Here is a 22,301-nt window from a genome sequence, read left to right on the forward strand (position 1 = left end):
AGCATTGGTCACCATCATGCTAGAACTATTGGATTCAGTAGGTGACAACATTCACCTTGTTCTGCACTTGATTTTCCCACACCTTTTATAAGGCTCTAATACCACTTGATAGGGAGAGGGGATGAACTAAATCACAAGTTCATGCTTCTAGGCTGCCTCTGAGACCTAAGGTGTCTTACAAGATCACCAAATGGATCTATAGGATCCCTCCTATGCAGAGATCCCCCAATCCTAAGCCCCACTCCTCTATCTTGAACAAACTTCACTTCTTGCCATTTACTAGGTTCTCATCCTAGATGGAGAACACTCTAGGTGTCCAACTGAACTGGGTCTTCCTAGATCAATTCTTGTACACCAGTTCAAGGGTTATAGAGATGGTGAAAGACCCTTCAACACATCTCTTCCATGGCATAAAGCAACCTTATGCATTTAACTTTCTTACTGATTTCACACTTTCCCTTAAAAATAGGGCTACAAGAAAGAGCCCCAATTAGCCCTCTTGTTCCTAGAAATCAAGGATCTCTTCAATTTTCCTCCACTAAGCAGCTTAAACTTCCTTCATAGACCTCCATTCAATTCATCAGTACTAACTGATTTTCAAGGTTTTGTGCCTTCAAAGTGCCATACAGTACCTCTGCAAAATCTGAGGGTTTAAAGGTTTTCTAGGCCTTTATAAGACCAGTCTGCTGTTTGGATTCAATAGGTGCCCTAATGAATTGTTAGCACCCTTTCCTTCGTCCCAAGGGATCTCCACTTACTCCCCTTCAACCTCCATGTTCACTTTTCTAACAATCTTCACAACCCTGCAAGTTGTAAGCTCTGCAACTTCAATGTTCCCTAGCATGGCATGCTCTGACTCGCCTAGGGAAAGTGCTTAAAAATGCCTCCATGGCATTTGAGGGCCCTTCCTTTTGCAAATAGGAAGTACATAGAGTACACTCACTATCCCCAAGAGGCCGTACTGTTTCTATGGTGGGATAGTGAGTCACATCTCTTTAAGTGCCAACTGCTTGGTTCAGGACAGCAAACTGGCTGGAAATAAAAGATTTACAAAACACTGAAAAGAAACACAAACAAACCTAACCTATTGAAGCAAAAATGTCCTAAACTAGTCTATCTACAATGACAAATAAACAGTAATAAAATCAAATGCTCAAAATCTTTCTAAGCTCTGTATTTTGTCTTTTCACACTCAAAAATTCATGCTGCAGCATACGGTCCATACATTGACTTCTAACCTCTGGCAACTTTAGGGTTTCAGAAGCTTATATATGGCTTCTTAGGTCTTTTCCCCATACACTTAGGGCTTCCATCGGTCTCCATCATGCTTGGAAGGGTTTTTGCAAGTCAATCAGCAACTTTTTTTTTGCATAACAATTTTTGTGCAACTTTCTTGTTTGCATCTTTTAACCACTCCTTGCCAAATTAGCTATCCCTTAGCTTTTTAATGCTAGAGACCCATGCTAGGACTTCAATGACAAGGACTTCCTTAAACTCTAAATGTCACTTATTACTTTATGGCAAGGAATACCTTGATTCTAAGGCCTTTTATGACTTCCTATCCCCTAGCCAATGTTGCCAAAAACACCCGCCTAGGTCCTTAGACCCCTATTCTAATTACAAGAGCTCTATAGGAGCATTACACAACAAAAATTGAAATTGGTGAGGGCCCTATGTTTCAAGGTGCCCCTGCACCATGGAGCCACTTGTTAATTCTCTCATCCTCCTTTGTCTAGCCAACCACCCGCTTCATTTCTGCAATGCCTTTATCCAGTAAGTGAATCATCACAACCAATTTTAGTGCTAACCATCCATGACGAGCATCCTTAAATCTTTGCCTTCGACGTTTCTCATCAAACTACCACACAAATGAGGTGTATTTAGTCCCTTCAATCTTCTCCAGTCCACCTTGTCGATTAGATAGATTTATCCCCACCTCAGAATTGACCACTTGAGAATATTATCCATGCCTTTGAGGAATTCTCATGGAATAGTGGTCTCCATCACCACTCCGATAACATACTTTTCTTCACCTAACTACAACTTCCACACTATAATCTTAGAGAACACATTTGTGTTTGTTCAATGGCAGTTTTCCACTTCATAAATATCTCTCCCAGAATCATCATCACATTTTCTATAAATTTTTTCTTTTCAAACACAAACATTTTATCTAATCTCTTCTTTGTGATTTGGACATGAAATGGGTTTTGTTGCTTGGAGGAGGTGAAAGTGAAAGTTGTTTCCATCCTTTCACACTCAAGCTAGAATACACATTCCAAATGACTTTACCATTGGTAAGTTTAATTACCAAATGCCAAGTTTTAAAGGCGGCAATATCGGACTTCCCCCTCAATAAATGCGATGTCTTTTAGAAGGCTGCATCACTTCATTCCCCATCCACAATAACTCCACCTTACCTAGAGCCACTGCCAAAACATGTAACATCTTTTAGTGCTTTTTAAAGGTGAAGGAAAGGTAACAGTTATTTAATTTAGATTCCATCATCCATCAATAGGTTTTCTGGTCTTTTCCATTTTAAATGATAAATTCCATTTTGATAGAATGTCTGCCTCCTTATTCCCTTGTCTTCAAACGTGCATGATTTTATAATCTTCTAAGGGAGCCAACTCCTCATTGATTTTATCTATGGGATTATGAAGATGCCAAGCTTGCTTGTCACCTTTGATTATTGCATTTATTATTATTTGTGAATCTCCTATAAGAGCTGCTAAACTTTTTGCTGCTTTGATGGCTAGTAATGTTGCTTCAGCCTCAACTACATTATTTGTTCCATCTGCTAGTCGTTTACCCGCACAAGCAATTAAGTTACCCTCCCAATCTCAAATAATAAATCTTGCTGCTGAAGGGCTTGGGTTGCCCTTATAAGCACCATCAAAATTGCACTTCCACCAACCCTCGGTTTTACCCACACTAGATCACCTACCACCTCATATGATGGATTAAATCATCTGAGCCCATTCACGGTTGTCTCATCATATTTTTTTATAAATACAACTTATAGCATTTACTGTACCACTTACAAAATGGAATAACCGAGTTTTGTTCAAATTGCATGCTAGATTTATGTAGTTCTATGAGGATTGCTAGAACAACTAGGATATTTCTAATTAACGAATATGAATACTCTCAAGTCATTAGGTTCTGGGTAATGATTATGTATTTATTTGAATCCTTACACTAAAATTTGAGAAATCGAATGATTTTCTTTGTTATTGGATCATTAAGATGATGAGGAGAATGTTGGTGTGTTTAAATGTTGCACCTAGCAAGTTCTTCTCCTAGGTTCTAAAAAAACATGTTACTTAAGTTTACTGAGGGAACACATAGGAATATTCCCACTTTCTATGGTTTTATCACGCCATCATATTTACACCTTAAGTGGGACTTACACCTTTGGTGCACTTATCACTTAATGGATTTTCCATCTTTGGAGGGTGATCCACCTTTAGTGAGTGCATTACACTATTAATTTTCTAATTTTGAAGGAGATCCACCTTTAGTGGTCATGTTATACTACCACTTTTATATCTTTGGAGGGTGATCCATATTTAGTGGACTTGTTACATTATTACTTCTTGACCTTAGGTGGGTAATAAGTTATCACCATATGTATCATGTCATAAGATAAAGATACTTGTCATAATCTTTTACCTTACTATGTCTCACCTTGGTCTATTTAACCAAGGGGTCTCCTACGTACTATCATTTAGTTAATTTGATTGATTCCATTTATTCCATTCTATTGCATTTTTTATGTGTATACATTTTATTCTTGTCATATCAATCTTCTCTAATTATTGCGCTTTCCAATAGGCCTCTAGATCTTGGGTGGCTATCTTAGTAGCCAAATTTTATAGAGAACAATATTCTCAGCTACAATATACTAAACATTATGAAGAACCATGCAAGCCACTTTCTCATAGCATGCCTTATGTTCTTTATCTGGACCTTCCATTTCCTATGTTCCTGGTATTTATAGTTGACAAACTATATGATGCTCCTGTTAGAATATTCAGAATAACTGAGAGGTGGGGTGAATCAGTTATCCTCAGGTCTAGATGTACCAATTCAACTTTCACTAACTTCAAACAACTTACACAATTTTAGAAAACCACTTGGTCCATATAGCAACTCATCAACACCTTAACATATTCATTCATCACTCAACTCTTTGTTCAGTATATGCAGACCAATAGTAAATAAACAATAGTATATAGCATGCATCACACATATGACATTAGGATTTAATGTGGAAACCCAATTTGGGGAAAACCACCAAGTAATAAGTTACCACTTTTCACTCTTTTGAATTGAACTCGGTTAAGAGCCAACCTTGTTAAAGGTTACAAAACACACTGTTAGGTGTGACCTTGTTAATAACCCTGTTAGGAGTGGCTTGGTTAGAGGACTTTGGATCATTCCATTAGAATGTCACCTTGGTTAAAGGAATTACAAAATGACTATTAGGTCAACCTTGATTAAAGAATTTTGACTGCCACAATGGTTAGAAAGTAACAACTAAGTTTGATCTGTTTAGATACGACTCCCTTTGCAAATTTAGATTTCCATTTGACTCATTTGCTAATTCATTTATTGGACTTCATTATCATCTCCTTCGTTGATCTGCTTGGCAACCCTACAAGTAATCACACCTCACCAATCTTCTCACTTTTCCTCTACTACTCTGTTCTTCACAATTTCTCCACAAAATCGCCAATCAACAATGAACCAACCTTAGAAAACATTTCTTATGCCTCCTTAAATAGGTAGCTTTGATCTTTTGCCGCTTAAACATCACCATAGATCTTAGGGTTTGATCAGATTCAATGAATCTATCCATCATTTTGTCCTTCTAATTTTTTCTTGATACTTCTAGAAACTTCTCAATGAATCCTTGTTGTTGATCGCATAACAAACTCAATTCGTGCATTTAATACGCTAGCTCATCAATCCTTATCATCTATGTGTTTTGCCTGATCCAGAAATTCAACTATGTCGGCTTCAAACTCGATTCTTTCACAAGCTGTTAATTTGCTGAGACTCGGTCATCACTATGTTCTTCTGCTCGGTCATCACTGAGTAGCTCGGTCTCTACTGTTTTGTCTCACTTGGCTTTCACTAACTTGCTCAGCCTTCACTACGCTCAGTCGCTACTACATTTTCTTCATCATCTTGCTCGGCCATAACTAACGCTCGGCTAATATTGTTTACTCGACTAACTCTTAAGTTCCTTAATCTTCTGTTTCAACTCCTTCATTGACCTAGTGAAATTGTCACTCGGTCAAGCTTAGTGTTTTACTCAATTTATTGTCTTCTCTTCTACACATCAACTCAATTGTTTGCTTCACTTCATATGATGATTAAACAACATATTATATCGTCAAAGACCAACTGATCAAGTGGCCATTGTAATTCCAACATACTTGCTTCTCTCTACTCAACAACTTCACTAGTTCATCTAGTTATCTCTCTTTTCAAATCCTCTTCATCAATCAATTGATATGGCACTCTACACTATTAGTAAATGTCTCTCCAGTAGGTTTGACATCAATGACAACATAACAGTTGTTCCAATTGTAATTTCCAACAGTTCCACCTTTGGGAAGTCTCTAGCAATGCTTCAAAACTTCTACATCAGTTGAATTTACGTTTTTAAGTGTTGTACAATTCTGACATATGACCCATAAGCATTGCCATCTGCAAATGGCAGCTAAGCACACTACTTGTTATGTTATTATTTCTTTTAATTATATTGTGATTATTTGACACTATACATATCCACAGCCGTTTAGGAAAGAATCAAGATGAATGCTGATATACATTTGGAGTGGTTTAATCAAGGCAGGGGGGAGAAGATGGATCATTTCTGCCCGTCTAGTCAATACTAAATATATTAGTTGAATGTTTTAACTATGAGTTTATATTTGTAGCATATTTAGTATCTAGTGAGCATTACCTTAGCAGTTTTGCATCTAATCGTAGTTCCTTTTTCATTATAAATAGTTGGGCTTTTGCCACATTAGTTGTCAATTCAAACTTGTGACTAAGAGATTATTTTTAACATATTTAAGTTGGGAACCAAATAGGAGAGGGCCTTTGCTATGGATTCCATCTCTTCTTGTTCTAGCATTCCGGAGTTTTTGTGAATGCGTTTGCCTATCTTGAGCAAGGTGCATCTCTTTTGCACATTCTTGGAGTTCAGTTTTAGAAATTCTGACCTTTACTCCTCTGCTGTATTGTAACCAGTTTTTAGATGTGTAAAATTTGGACTGGACTGAGAACTGGTATTCTGGAACTACTTGCTGGTGTGACATGAAAGTATCAATACCAAGAAAGACACGCATGGCTTCCATGGCTTGATAATCATAATGAACTCACTTTGATATGTTGTGTTTTTCACTATAGGATGTGCTATGAAAATTCTATTACAAAAAGCATTCCATCCATAGTTACACTGGCTTGGGGGATGTGGGGACAAGGGGGGCAAGTTTCCGGGACGGGGAACAAAGGGGCCTCAATTTGGGAATGGCGGTGGGGGACGGGAGGAGGGTATGGGGGTATATAGTATATACTATACATATGATACTTAAAATGCTAATTATGAAAGGATGTATAAGAATATAAGACATAAAGATGTAAAATATTAATTTACTAAAATAATAAAATTTAAATACTTGAGTCTTGAACATTGCATTGAACATTGAACATGAAAGAACTTTGAACATTAAATATCAAAATTTTATATACTCAAATGAGGAAATGAAAGAGCTCTAACTTCTATTATATAAATATTAAATAATAAAAGTCATAGATATCAAAAGAATGAGTATCTCATCATCAAGATGATTACATTGAGCAGCATGATATGATATTCAATACGCCCAATAGAATATTAAAACATGTTTATTTTAGTTTAGTTTTGGTTGGATAGGGCACACTCAGACATTCCTTGCAGAGGTCAGAGGACTTGTTCCTATCCACACATCCCCATAGCTGTTCCCGTTCCCCCGCCCCCACAGGGAATGCCGGGGCATCCCCCTGTCCCTGATGAAATGATGGCCAAATGGTGCACCGCTGGGGATGCGGGGATGCCGTCCCCACATCCCGCATGCGTCCTCGTCTCGGATGCGTCAGGGAAAAAGGGTGGGGACACGTCACCGTATTTCTATGATTCCATCCCTTAGTAAGAAGCACACTATCTCAGAATCATGATACAAATTTGTTTCTTTGCTTGGTAAACTCTGTATTCAAGAAGCTTTACAGTAAAGTGAATGAAAATGTACATTGGCATGCTCCATGTTTTTATTTAGATATGGTTTCCTCTATTTTTGTATTTCTGATGCCTGTTTGAGGGTTAGAGAGTTTGCACAGGATGTTGATGCAATAGATTTTGTCCCTTCAATTTTGTTCTAATGAGAGATTAGTCAAAAATTCCTGTCCCTCCTTGTGCGCACATATCCCTGTATCTGATACAATGTGGATACATGACGGATATCATACCCATGTGTGCCCAAAAAACATTGATTTTCTATCCATGCTGGATACTATCTGATTTGATTGTTTTATAAATTGACATGAATCTTCCTAAATTTAATTTTGAAAAACTGTATTCATGTATTTAAAAAAAAAAGTTTAAACAGAACCTACAGAATAAGAAAGATAAATGTTTTTTCATTTTAGCAACCCAGTTTTTGGGTTATCTTGCAATGCAACTTTACTATTTTTTCATTGTAGAGTGTTAAATTAATTTTGTAGCATTTATTTCTCTATATTGCTTTAGAAGTAATGATCTCCTCTAATAACTTCAAAGTTTGTGTTAAATATAATATTTTTTTTAATGTTGTATCCAGCCATATCCAAAAAATTGCCATATCTGTACCTGATATCATATTCATATCTGTGCATTTGTATCTGTATCCATGCAACTTTGTCTAATGATGAATCCATGCTTGGAATTGCACCTTATGAATTTTATTTTTCTTGCTCATTAATATACACATGCCATTTGAAAAGTTGATGCCAACGGTTAAGTTCCTGATTCATTCTACTTCATTGACACAGCCATTGATAGTGGTACAAGCAGCATGGACAAGGCGCTCTAAAAGTGAGTCTGCTAAGAACCCAAGAAAGAAGTCATGGAAACAACGGACAGATAAATACATGAGGCCATTTCTACTGAATGTATTCATCTCTAATAAGTACATTCATGCAAAAGTGATGCACAGAGTAACAAGTAAAGTTGTCTCTGTGGCTACTACAAATTCAAAGGATTTGAGGAACAGTTTGCCTTCTCTTACTGATTTGGATGCATGTAGAACTATTGGAAGGCTAATTGCTGAGCGATCCAAAGAAGCTGATGTATATGCAATATCATTTGAACCAAGAAAAGGGGAGAGAGTGGAGGGGAAACTTGGTATAATTTTAGATACCATTAAAGAAAATGACATAGTTTTTGTTTAGATGTACAATGTATGTCAGTGCCTTCTAACTGCACCAATGTAGCAATTTTGTAGCAAAATATTTGAACATAATAGAACATTTCCTTCAAATCTACCAACTAAACATGACAATCGTCTCATTCCTGAACAAATACAGCTTCGTTTGAAAATTTTCATTTGTAACATAAAATGGGTACCATATTTCTATTTCCTCAAAGTATGGTATCATTTGAAAATTGTCCTAATATCTGTGAATGTTTTAGACAAGATCTCCAATCAGTCTGGTCATACCCACATGAGATGTCAATAGATTTAGTGATGTGAAACCTGAGGAGGACAACCCAACACATTATTATTTATGATAGTTGACTGCAGCTGTCCAACACTCCATACACTTGCCAATCCATAATTAATTCAGCAGCAAAAGTAAGGCAATAAATAAATCCTGTAGATGCGTAAGTTTTATTTAATTTATGACTCGCTTTATTCATGGTTATGAACAATTACAACAATATTTCTGATGACAAAATCTCACTTTCTAATAAGTTTATCTATCGTGCTAGTTTTTATTGGCATCGTCATGTTTAGAAATTGTCATCTATATTTTGGGAAACTAATCCCTTAGAACATGTTAACCAAGCACATGAAGTTAGCAATAATCAATGGAAAAGTAATATCAATAATACATTCATGATTTGTTACGCACTGCACTTTCTGACATCTGCAAGTTCAATCAGAAATTTTCACTAGCTTCAATGAAATAATTTTATTTAGGCATATTAATTTTCATAAATAATAAATTGTGATTATGCAAGTTCCGTGAATGTTGCAACTTGCAAGCCATTCAAAGGAGCATGCTTTGTACCCCTATTATGAGATGCAAAGATGAGATTTATTTTCCTTTATTATCCTGTTTAGTGATACACAAAAGAAGCCAAAAATATTGTGTTTCTGAAATTTTGTTCTTCAACTTTAACTATCTAACTTAAACTAACTCTGTTAATATCATTAACAAAAATATTATGTTCAATTATGTCACAACATTTCATGGATGGGACAACATAGAATGACAGTTTATTTCCTTATCATTCAAAAAATAAGGATAGCAATAATTTCAAGGATAGTAGGCGGCATCAAGATCATTGTCTATATTTTTTTGTAGGGCATGTCTAGTCACCCTCAAGATATGAAGAGAATGTTGAGAAGCTCAATCCCATGCTGATTTGAAGATGGCTAGTTTTTATTGGCATCGTCATGTTTAGAAATTGTCATCTATATTTTGGGAAACTAATCCCTTAGAACATGTTAACCAAGCACATGAAGTTAGCAATAATCAAAATATCTTCTCCAAGCTTCAAATCTGTGAGGGATGTGAGACAGTGATGCAGGAGCATCACACGTCAAGCTCTCTTTGAAAATCATGTTTTATAATGTGAGTCTTTAGACTAATTTTGTTAGTCATTGTATTTGCTGATTTACCGAATATAGTTGCATGCTGGAGTGAAGATTCCATTTGGGCAAACACTGTTCAAATGGGACAATTCAATGGAGGTTAGTTACCTTTGACAAGGGGAGACAACAGTTGAGGATAGTTAGGGATTGACAGTTGAGTAAAAGAAAACAAATTAAGGAATAAAATAGAAATAGAGGGATGAGAGGATGGGGGATGGAGGTAAAGGAGATAGACCAAATTCTTGTGGAAGGCTGAACAAAACAAAAAGGTTGAGCAAGGAAGAGACCGAGTAGGGCCAAATTCTTGCAGAAGGCTGAATAAAAGAAAAAGGTTGAACAAGGAAGAGACCAAGTAGAAGTGGGCCGAGTAGGAGGAAGTCTATGAAAGAATATTAGGCCAAATTGTTGTAGACAGTAGAACAAAAGAAAAAGGCTGAAGAAAATAAGAGAAGCCTTAGGTGAGGTATCATCAGGTCAGGAAGAGAAGATAGAAAGATGTGGCGACAACATAAGGGAGAACGCTTCAAAAGAAAGGACAAGATGAAAGTCGATAAGACAAGATGTAGGGTTTGATAGAGAAATGACAGAGTTGAGAAGAGATTTCAAGATGTGTAAGATCAGAGAAGCGCTGTGGCTTGAGAGGACAAGAATATGTTTGGTATTGGCCAATGAGGAGGAAGGTTAAGTGGTCTATATAATTGATTGTGAAGAAGAGAAGGAAAATGATGGCTGCCTATAGAAGTAGGAGAGAAACCCCTAGAGGTTTAGATAGTAAAAAGTTGCCAAACAAGAAACATGTAAAGGAAGAGTTGAAGGAAGTTTTTTTTGGAGAACATGAAGGAAAACTATTAAAATAAGAAAGAATGTAAGGAGGAAGAAGCACAAAAGGAAGCACTCGGAGGAAGAAGTGAAGAGAGGAAAGTGTTTACGGAAGAGGTGCTCATGGAGACATTTTGGTCTCTTGTTTGATTTGATATTGTTGTATTTGTGCATGTGTATGAAAGAATGAGAAGTGTTATAAGGCAGGTCAAGAAGAAGATTTTAAAGCCGGAAAGATAAGGGGAAGGTAAAACACTCGTGAATAGTGATGAAGATGAAAGAGAGAAGAGACAAGTTTCAGCGGTATGCTAAGAGAGGATGAAGCAACAGTTTGCAGCAGAGGTACATTGAATTGTATTTTAAAATGAAGATAAAAATGGTATTGAAGATCTCCAATATGATAATGAAGATGATGAAGATGCACTAGAGTTTCATGATGCCTTAGGAGATGTAGATGAAGGAAAAGAATCCTGTAAAAGTGAAGAGTTGGTGAATAATGCAGTTAAGGATGGAAGTGAATTGGGACAAATTATTATTATTTAATTTATTTCCAGCTATGTAGGAAAACTTATGTATTGGTCTTTAATTTTTTTTGTTTTTAATGTTTGTGGCTGTGTTCTTAAATTTGTATATATTTTTAAAATGAAAAAAAAAAGTTTAATTGTCTCTATTTTCATTGGCTGCTGGAGAAAAAGGCCAGTAGAAAATTCAAAAATTCTTACCAAAAATATTAAAATTTCTCAATAGTCCATGACAATAAATTTATTTAATTCAGCTACTTTAAAAGAGTCGCACACTCAGCATAATCTTAAAAAATCTATTTTTCAGTGTCGGCACCACATATTGCAAATTAATTTGAGAAAACTTTTTGGCAGGTAATGTAAGTGAAGTTTTCTGAAAGCGGAAATCACAACACTCCCCAACGTCATTCTACCATCTGGTTCAAGGTTCACGATAAGGTTGTTTTCTAAGTTGCTGATTCGGGTTTGGGGACGGATTCGGGTTCTAGGTTCGGGTTCGTGGGTGGGTTTGTGAGTATATATATAGACACACACACACACACACACACACGAGAAACATGCATAGTTGCAAAACAAAGTCATTTCACAATATGAACAATTGTTGCTTGTATGCCAAATGTCAACGATAAACATTAAATGCTCACTCATTAATCTATCTTCATGATTGTAAAGAAAATTATACATTGAATTACTAAATTGCAAAACATAGACTAGTTTATCAAATAATACATTGAATTACTAAATTGCAGAACGAAGACTAGTTCATCAAATAATAAAGTTTGAAACATGATGATAGATGACAAGTGTTTAGTAGTTTATCAATAATCATAGTATCAAATGCCCTTCAAGGGTCAAATGGATCATCATAAAATGAGGGATCAATGGCTTCATCCGCAACTGCAACTATATCTAGATCCTCATCATTGGAACCCAAACTGGTTTCACTAGTCCCATATGCTGCTATATCATCATCCTCCTTTTCATCATAAGAGATTAGATGAGTGAAATGTTTTTTGTTAAGTTCCTTTTAGAGATACATAAGAAAACAATTAGAAAAACACATTCTTTGAAGTTGTTTTAGCCCTGGTTCACTGTGGGTTCGTCCGGGTTCGCTCCAGCAAGGACCCGCATGAATCCACAGTCCAAACTAAGGACCCTGCCCGGACCCGCAGTGAACCTGGGGGCGAATCTGGACCTGTGCGGACCTAGACCCAAATCCGGGCAATAGGGGATGAATCTGGCTTAGGTTTTTTGCCCTCTGCTCAATCATTTAATCAAGTATTAGTAGTGTTTGTAAACCTTCTTCCCCTCTTGGCAGAGAATGAACCTGCTGAACTTTAAATGCACTGTAGCAATACTACATGGTTAGGTCATTTCCCTCTTGTTTGAGTTCTATAAATCCTCCGAACCATCTGCAATTCCAGCTTTTACAGCCCCACATTTTGTTCTTAGAATTTGTTCATACCCATTATCTGCATCTTTGAACTTGTGCTTACAATATGGTAGAAATGGTGAATTTTTAGGTTTTCCCTATGATTTGTGAGAATCGCCATTGTGTTTCCATTACTAGACTCTATACCTGCAGCAATCACTGTTTGACTTGAATCTCTTGCAGAATCATTTCAGAATTTCCATTATTCTTAGTACATCTTAAGTTTTTTTCCTTTTAAAGGCACATGACTGGTCTCATAGCCAAAAGATAAGGGTTTCTTTCCAATATAACAATTATGCAGGTCAAGCTGATTACAATTTGTTGGTGGCTATGATACTTTTGGAAGCAGTACAACTTCTTTCCTTAATCTGTTGACAAATTTAAATCCTCACATCTCTAAAATTGTAAAACTTCTTTCCATTTGTAAAAACTAAAATATCTTTACTCTATTTCATCCTTAATTTGTTAGGGTTTTGACATTTTTTCCATCATAGTTTTTATAGGTTCACAACATACTCTGTAGCATAACAATTTTCTTTGCATGTACATACATTACTGAAAATATGCAGCAAGCATCTAATTTTTTTTCTTTTAAAGGCACATGACAAGTTTTATACCCAAAAGACAAGGGTTACAGTTGTTCTCTCTCTCGTCCTTCACAGTCTGTTTGGAACATTGCCCTCACTCAGGAAATAGAGGAAAAGTAGATTTCTGGTGGCATTGGAGGAATCTAACATTGCATGCTAGTGTAACTTGTACATATTTTGGAAAACCCCTTTTCTTGTAGTGTACATTTATATTTTTTGTTGTCTTGATTTCGTATTTTTTCCCGTCGCCTTATGTGCATCCTTCATGTTCACTTGTATTCATAAAATCTGAAAATCCTTCTTGTTGCACACAAAAACCTGAACATGAGAGGATATTTTGACAATAGGTTTGGGACTGGAGCTTTCTGAGTGCTTTGGCTTTGTGCACAAACTGAATCTAGTGCAATTTTTTTGAGGTTTAGAATTGAATAACTTCTTTGAGCTATCTGGGTGTTTATAGAGTGGGTTTCATTGTAATAGTTGCGTGTCTCTAATGTAATGCAAAGCGCATAATGCTTCTATAGATTTTGCAGGTTTGAAACTTTGAAATACCTTAAAGATTGGCCCAGAGGTATGGATAATACTTCTCCATGTCCTTTTTTGTGGGAAGTTATAGTTGCTGATGGGTACTGGTCTTCTAGTGTATGGTATTGGATACATCATGCCATTATATTATTTAAGACTTTAACCTCTGCATTTCTACTTCTTTTTGCTATAGAATGTTAAATCTTCCATGTATTTGGTATTTGGTTTATTATTTATAGCATATTTATTCTCTATTTAGTGTTCACCATATCCATTCCATGATACAAATCTTATAGTCTTTCACAAGTATTTGATGGATGTCTTTAGAGTCTACTTTTCTTCCTTAACATTTTTTCCTGTATAATAGGTATCTTGCCAAAACCCTAAGATCCTGAGCTACGAGGGCACTTAGGCTTCTAATAGTTATAGCTAAATTTGCATTCATTGCCAACATCTTCTATTGTGATGCCAAAATGAGAGATACAAACAGTTGTCTAAGCGAAATGGAACACATGGTTTAGTAGAGGATATAGTTGTAGCAATTTGGTGGCTATGGATAGAAAATGTGAAATCACTGAAAGGGCATGGCCGTTGTTTTACAAAATGCCTTAAAGAAATGAGGTTTTGTTGAAAGCTATAAGTTATTAGATATGCACAAAGTGAATTTTTTGAAAGGGCTATGAAAATTTCATGGTAGACTCAATGTGCAATAAGGCAAGACAAAAAAAATATTAGAGTGGTCATTAGACAAATTCGTCTAATGGGGTAAATCAAAACCCACTCACCTTTAGAAATAATTACAGAAAAGAGAAATGGACATGGGTTTGAAAAATTATAACCACCACAAGTTGTATACTCAAGTAAGGGAAAATAGCTTGGAATCTACTTGATTCTAATTAGCAATATACATGAACTTGAATTTCAAATCTTACAAAAATTGATGGAATTCCAATTTTTACTAGTTTTCTTGATCATGGCCTGGGCACAAATGCTGAGAGGATCTTATACGATGCCAAATCTATTTGTGACCGGCACAATGTAAACTTTATATGCATCATTTGTTTTTGAATTATAACCTGAGTCAGAGTCATGAGATGCAAAAAATGGCATTAGGCATGGATTCTGGTTTACATATGATGCAACAGATCCTTCATGAAAAAATGATTGTTACGGTTACATAAAACCAACAATTACCCTCTTTCTCACTTTTGCATGTCCTTTTTCTACAATAAACTTTGTTTCATTTTTCATTTTTTTCTTACCCTTAATATTCTCACTGCTTCCTACATGTGCCTATGCCATCCACAAATTTGTTTTGGGAAAGAAGATGCAGAGGTTGTAAAAAACAAATTAAAATTATAGTCATTCAGAATGCTTGGCCCATTTTTTGACCATTCTCCTAAAATTTTGTATGCTGTGAAAATATGATAATTCACCGTTTTCAAGGTACAATATACAATGGTCTCATGGCCCGCCTTCTCACAATGGTGGCATAGGTAAACTAGTGCGCAGAGGGGAATTGTTTGAGTCACCTGTTTTGGAATTGCACGTCCACTGACAAACACAACTGACCACATGCCATCTATCCTAAAGCACCAAAACTAAAAAATTGTTGCAATATAAATATTACAAGCTAAATTTATAAAAACTAAAATACGTATAACTGAGTTATTTCCTTTGCATTTAGATTAATGAATAATTGAAAGCGTGTGATTTTATTTTGTTCTGTCTAGTAGTGCATTAGGGGAATTGGAAAGTATAACATCTCTTTATCCAATATATTATCATATCTCACATCATATATGATTTTGAAAACCATATTAGAGAAAACATGCATGGTTTTCTTTTGGGAAAATTTCTCCTTTAGAGTTTGTATTAAGCTATTTATTTACTGATCAAAGTTTCAAAGTTTCTGTTAGCATTTGGAAATGTCAGTCCATAGAATTTTTAATATGGAAATAAGATGACTTTAATGAGATAATCAAATTGATCTAATGCACAATAAGAAATATTAACTAGCAATTATTATAATCAAAATTAATTTTTTCTCATTTATAAGGCTTTACAACTGTCTGCACTGCAACTGTAAATAAAATTCTTTTTACAATTTTGACATTTATACTTTTGTGGTCTGATGCTTTAGCACAGGTACAAACTTGTTTAATAAATGATTTTAGAAGAAATCATGCACATTCCATAGATGCATGGTTTGAATCTATTGTATTTCCAATCACCTGACAGTGTTATTTCAGCTACTACACATGTATTTGGATAATGCATGGTCTGAATCTATTTTATTTCCAATCACCTAGTAGTGTTATTTCAGCTACTACACATGTATTTGGATAGTTGAAGACCTATGTGATTCTTCTTGGGGGTTTTGTTCTTTTTCGCAATAATCCTCTATTCTCAAGTATTTGTGGTAGAACAACTTTTGGAGCAATGACTATTTACACATACCTTAACCTGCATGAAACCTACAAATCCATACAAAACAAAATTACTCTCAAGCAGAACTCTTTTTCTTCTCATTAGTAAAGTTAATTAGAGTGGAGGTATAAAATCCATGTAAATGGAACTCCACCAAAGACCAAATTTATAAAAAGTTAAGCATGCTCATGCTGTAGTAGTATTGGGATGGGTGACCTCCTAGGAAGTCTCGATGCTTCACCCTTGTGAGCATCATCTAGATCCAATGAGTGCTAAGTGTTCCATTTATTATCATGAGAGATGGATTCATGTTGAATCACTACTCATGAAACATGGGTCAATGAGTTTGACTCAATATCACATAGTTAAATCTTGATAGCAATATCACAATTTGACTTGCTGTGGAAATTATCTCCTACTTATCAATTGATGAGCTTAAGGGGCTTTCTAATGAATGGTTCATAAGGCACAACACTTGGTGAAGGTTTTGCAAATGGGGTTGCAAGCTTTGGGTTTAACCATGGAGGAAACTCTGTTGTTAAGCGCGCTCAAGCTGGAGTAGTATTGGGATTGGTGACCTCCTGAGAAGTCCCGATGCTTCACCCCTATGAGCATCACCTAGATCCAATGAGTGCTAAGTGTTCCATTTATTATCATGAGAGATAGATTCATGTTGAATCAGTACTCATGAAACACAGGTCAATGAGTTTGACTCAAAATCATACAGTTAAATCCTAATAGCAATATCACAATTTGACTTGCTGTGGAAATTATCTCCTATTTATCAATTATAAAAAGTTATCAATTCTTCATATTACATTCACAAAAGTCCATACCGTTCTAGGTGTTCAAATAGTAATTCTTTAACTTGCTTTTCAAAGATAACATCTATTACACAACCTCTATATAGAGTTCAAAAAATCTCCACTTTCTAAAATGCATAATTTGGTTCTTGTTTTCCTATCTAACCAATTTCCATCTCCATCTACAAATAAAGTCAATCTCATTAATGAATCAATTCCATTTTCTTCGAGCCCAAATTTCACAATTGAGAACCCATTCTATCAAGTTATTTTATAGTTTTGGGTTGTGCCTTATGCAAGGAACATAATTTTTAATTATTTTGTAGTGGATAAAGCTAAGAATTGCTTATTAGGCATTAGATGTGTTGACTCCTGAATTTTCCTGTAGGAGCACAACAATTTCTATGGGAAGCCTAGTGAGTGGGGGGACACTTATCGCGCGTCATTAGATGACCTCTAAGATTTTAGAAGCCGATTCTTCGTTGAGTGGAGGGGAGAACAGGTATAGAGGTTATGACAAAAACCAAGGCGATACGCCAAACTATTGATCGAGCACACAAACTACTTTAGTATGAAGTATCTAGACATGGAATGGATTCCTCTAATTGAAAATAATTATTGACTTCTAAAGGACATAACTCTTAAACATAGAACAAACCATACAAGATTAACTACTACTTATAATGCATTGTGCATAGTCTACTTAACAACTATCTATGAGTGCATTAAAGGTTGAGTTTGCACAAAAGATTATCATAAACACAATGTGATTTACTATAGAGACCAAAGGCCTGATGCATGATTGATTGTATTGAAAAATCTCAAAACTTGATTACAATATTAAGGCTTTACAAAGAGGAATCCACTTGCTTATAGTAACTATTCCTAGTTTGGATTCTTTGGACTCCCTTTACAATGAATTTTAGTCCCTATTTTAAAGGCTTGGGTGTAGCTTGTCCTCGATGATTGTAGGCAATGTGAAATTTAATGGTCACCCCTTCTTGTGTTTATTAGGTTACAATCATCCCTTGCTTATCCTTTGAACATCAAACATCTATTGAACAACTCTCTATCCTAGACTATAGTACATTATGCGAGTCATAAGTTTCTCGCCATTTCTCAACAAAAGCTCACATGCATATGAATTTAAAGGCACATGAAGAATGATGAAGAAGATGACTCATTTGTTGTCGTCGCCATGTGCGAAGACATATCTCAAGGTGTTAGAGACATGTGAGAGGGGGTGGGGGGGGGGATGAATCAATTATAATCAATTATCCTATAGGGCTTAAAAATGTTTTCGAAAACTTTAACTCTTTTTACTTTCTTATCATTAGCTCAGTAACTAGATCTAACATATAACTTAATCATCCAACAAACTTTTAACTTCTTCTACAGAGTGAATTTTCAGCTTATACCAAGTTGCAACAATAAATAGTAAACATGAAAGGAACATGCAACACAATTTTGGCACAAGTATTTAACCTGGAAACACTGTTTAGGGGAAAATCACCTCAAAACTGACAATCCAAAAATTTAACTTTATTGAAGTGAGCTCTGTCAAGAGTGTTACCCAGTCATCAAATGTTTCAATTTTGAACTTGTCGATTCCCTGGTTATGTGTGAAATTCGTCCCATTTTGGTCATTGAAATGATTATTTTGTCTTTGAGTTTTTTGTGAGTTTCTAAATCTTCATATCTCTGGCTCATTCCCAGCTCCGCCCAGCACTTGAAATTTTCAAAATCTGACTTCTTAGCCCCAAGTTATCGCAGGTTAATGGAGAAACCCAAATTACGCGTTTTCAAGTTTATCATTAACCATTAACCTCTCAAATAGGTTAATGATAACTTTCAAATTGCGCATTTTGGAGTAGGTTAATTAACCTCTCCAAAAACACATATTCATTAACCTCTCAAAACAGGTTAATGATAACTTCCGAATTACACATTTTGGAGTAGGTTAATTAACCTCTCCAAAAATGCGTATTTCTTAACCTCTTTGAGACAATCATTAACCTCTCTGTTTAGCTGATTAAGGTTAAGAATCGGAAGCAAGAAGATCATCATGTTGAACACCAAATGGAATTGGATGAGGAAGGTGGATTGTTTGCTAAGGATTGTTGAGGAATGGCAGGATGTCCACTGGCAACAACACTTTCACAGAACTTCACAGTATTGCTATTGGAACGAAGAAGGAACCCATGTGTTGGGAGAAGAAAGTTGCCTCAATGCAGAGCTTAACACCAATAGCAACACCTGAGTATGTCAAACTTGCCGGCTGGGATAGGCTGAATCATATCCATAGGAGGAGAGAGCAGTTACCAACACAGTGGCAGCTCTGATCCAAAGGCAAAATGAGTGGCATTGGCTCTACTTATCTTTAGTCCTCTTGGTCATTGCTTGTCCTTGCGCCTTGGTCATATCAACTCCAGTTGCCACAGCTTGTGGTTTGGCACAAGCTGCCAGGATGGGCCTCCTCATCAAAGGTGGAAACTTTCTAGAAGCCTTGGGAAGGATAGAAGCAATTGCTTTTGATAAAATTGGAACATTAACTCAAGGAGAATTCAGAGTGGTAGACATTTATGTGATATGTGAAATGTTGAAGCTTGTAGGATACACGATACATGTTTGACAAAATTCTTGAGCCAAATACGGTGTCCTGGATGGCGCCAATTGCAGGGTATGCGCAGAAAGGGTACACTGACGAGGCCCTGCAGGTGTTTGGGAAAATTCTCTAATGGGACGTGTGGTCATGGACAGTAATGATTGCAACATATGTGAGGATCGGATTTTTTTTTGAAAGAGCATTAGAGTATTTTTGGTCGAATGTTGCTGGCAAGCTTGAAACCTAATCAATTTAGGTTTGCATTTGTCCTACCTACATTTTCCTCGATGTCGTTCGTAGAGAGGGCATGGCAGTTAAGGCACTTCTCAAAAACTTGTCAGATGAAGCCCTTCATTCGCTTGATCTGTTTTCTTCTGGACAAACAAATGCCTCCATGACCTACCAAACGTTCGATTTCCTCCAGTGTTGGAAAGATATCACGAATCTCAGCGACTGCAGCTCATGCTTATCCACTACAATTATCCAAGTGTTGGGTGCAACTGAGAATGGAACTCGTCTTGGAGCTGCGGTTGGCTTGGACAATTGCATGGCACGATTATGGCTCAACCTTGCTGCCTCCTCCACCAAAAAAAGTCTTCGAGTAAAATAGTTATTCTTTTGGGTGTTCTCGATGGCTTCTTGGTGGTGCTATTGCTGATCCATATTTGCACTCCGAAGAAAATTGAAGTCTGCAGTATTAAGGAAGCGAGAAATCGTAAACAGAGGTGCAGATATGGACTCCATGTTCAACCAAGAGCCTGAATTGGTGTTTACCTTGGAAAATATCAAGACTGCAACTAGAAATTTCCATGATGATAATAAACTTGGGGAGGGAGGATTTGGCTTTGTATACAAGGGTACAATGCCAGATGGAAAAGAGATAGCAGTAAAGAAGCTCTACTTTAAATCTTCGCAAGGAAAAGTGGAGTTCTTAAATGAAGTCAAGCTTGTGGCAAAAATTCAACATCGTTATCTTGTGAATCTCCTTGGATGTTGTGCAAAGGGACCAGAACGCCTGCTTATATATGAGTTCTTATCTAACACAAGCCTTGACAAAATTCTATTTCATCTAGAGCGGAGAAAAGAACTTGACTGGAACAAGTGTTTGAATATCATACGTGGAGTAGGCTATGGTCTCCTATATCTGCATGAAGATTCTTAGCTGACGATCATTCACAAAGATAATAAGGCGAGCAATATTTTGCTTGATGAGAAATTGGAACCAAAGATATCAAATTTTGGCTTGGCAAGACTGGTTGGTCAGGACGAGACTTTTGTCAACACAAAGGTTGCAGGAACCTATGGGTATATGGCACCAGAGTATGCTATGCTAGGTCATTTATCTGCTAAAGCTGATATCTATAGCTTTGGCATTGTCATCATAGAAATTATATGTGGAGAAAAGAAGACTGATGTTAAGCTATTTCCCCAATTTTGCAGCCTATTAGATAGGGTATGTAGATATTATATCAATGGAAATATTATTGATGTAATTGACAATGATATACTTGAAAGTATTTCAACTGAACAAATATCAAGATACATTCACTTTGGTCTTTTATGTACACAAGAGAATGCAATCATTCTAGGGAAAGCTATTCATGGGTTTGGTAAGGAAGCCTTGGATCTCTTTGAGAAGATGAAATCTTTAAACATGAAACCAAGTCATATCACATTCATTAGAGTTCTTTTAGTTTGCTGCCATGCAGGGTTCGTGGATGAGGGCTGGAAGTACTTCAATTCTATGAACGAATACTATAATGTGACTCCTACAATAGAACACTACTGTTGCATGGTTGATCTCTTTGGCCGTGTTGGTCATTCGTACGAGGCATACAACTTGATTACTAATATGCCAGTAAAGCCTAATGCTACTGTATGGGCATCTTTGCTGGCTTCTTGTAGAATTCATTCCAATATAGAATTAGGAGAACGTGTGGCAGAATTCTTGTTTTAGTCAGATACCAAAAGTCCAGGGCATTATGTTCTTTTGTCCAACATATATGCAGCGACTGACAGGTGGATATGATAATGGCTCATCAAAATCAGTTCCAAAGGATTGAAAATTCTAAACCATATCAATGGGAAGACAAGGTTGTAGTATCACTATCTAGACTACAGTCAGTGCATGAGCAATTGATGTTGTGAATGATTGTTTCTTTGTCAAACTTGGCGATGATCATGAAGAAGAGTCTGAAGACATGTTCCAAATAACCTAACAAATCAATGATTCGACCATCTGAAGACATGTCCCAAGTTATACATTTCAATCAGTGATCTTTCATTTGAGGTTAATTTTGCGGAGGTTAATTAACCTCACCTAGATCACGTATTTGGGGGGTAGTTACTAACCACAGAAAGGTGGTTATTAACCTCTGTGTCTATATAAGGGCTCTTTTGGGCTTTGTAAAAGGACTTTTTGCTTTGAAAAATAAGGGAACACAATGCTGAAATTTTGATTGAGAGATAAATTTTGGAAAGTATGTACACTTTTTATCTCTGAAATCGAAAAATCTCTATTATCTTCTTTGTGCAAGAAAATGAAATGAGATGTGCTTTGGGTTTCTTATTTTAAAGTCAAAATTGTTATATGTTGTAGTAGACATTCTCATGGTACTATGCGGGTGTTTATGAACAATGAATGTGCTTGATAATACTGGTTGCT

The 22,301-nt window shown here is 36.2% G+C and overlaps 1 protein-coding gene and 1 pseudogene across 1 annotated transcript in view; both read left to right on the forward strand.

The window, feature by feature from the left end:
- The window catches only part of LOC149557514 (uncharacterized), a 49,718-nt gene extending 40,989 nt beyond the window's left edge, over positions 1 to 8,729 (forward strand). Inside the window, exon 3 of the mRNA XM_089832173.1 lies at positions 8,086 to 8,729. Within this exon, the coding sequence (XP_089688299.1) occupies positions 8,086 to 8,484 (399 nt within the window). The 3' untranslated portion in view covers positions 8,485 to 8,729. The remainder of the gene's footprint in view (positions 1 to 8,085) is intronic.
- An 11,214-nt stretch (positions 8,730 to 19,943) lies between these two features.
- On the forward strand, positions 19,944 to 21,593 carry LOC149557517 (cysteine-rich receptor-like protein kinase 43 pseudogene; annotated as a pseudogene).
- Positions 21,594 to 22,301: the final 708 nt, after the last annotated feature.

The sequence above is a fragment of the Cupressus sempervirens genome, chromosome 5 (genome assembly GCF_028749045.1).
Source record: "Cupressus sempervirens isolate cs-2001-9-10 chromosome 5, ASM2874904v1, whole genome shotgun sequence".
In the NCBI taxonomy this organism is placed as follows: domain Eukaryota; kingdom Viridiplantae; phylum Streptophyta; class Pinopsida; order Cupressales; family Cupressaceae; genus Cupressus; species Cupressus sempervirens.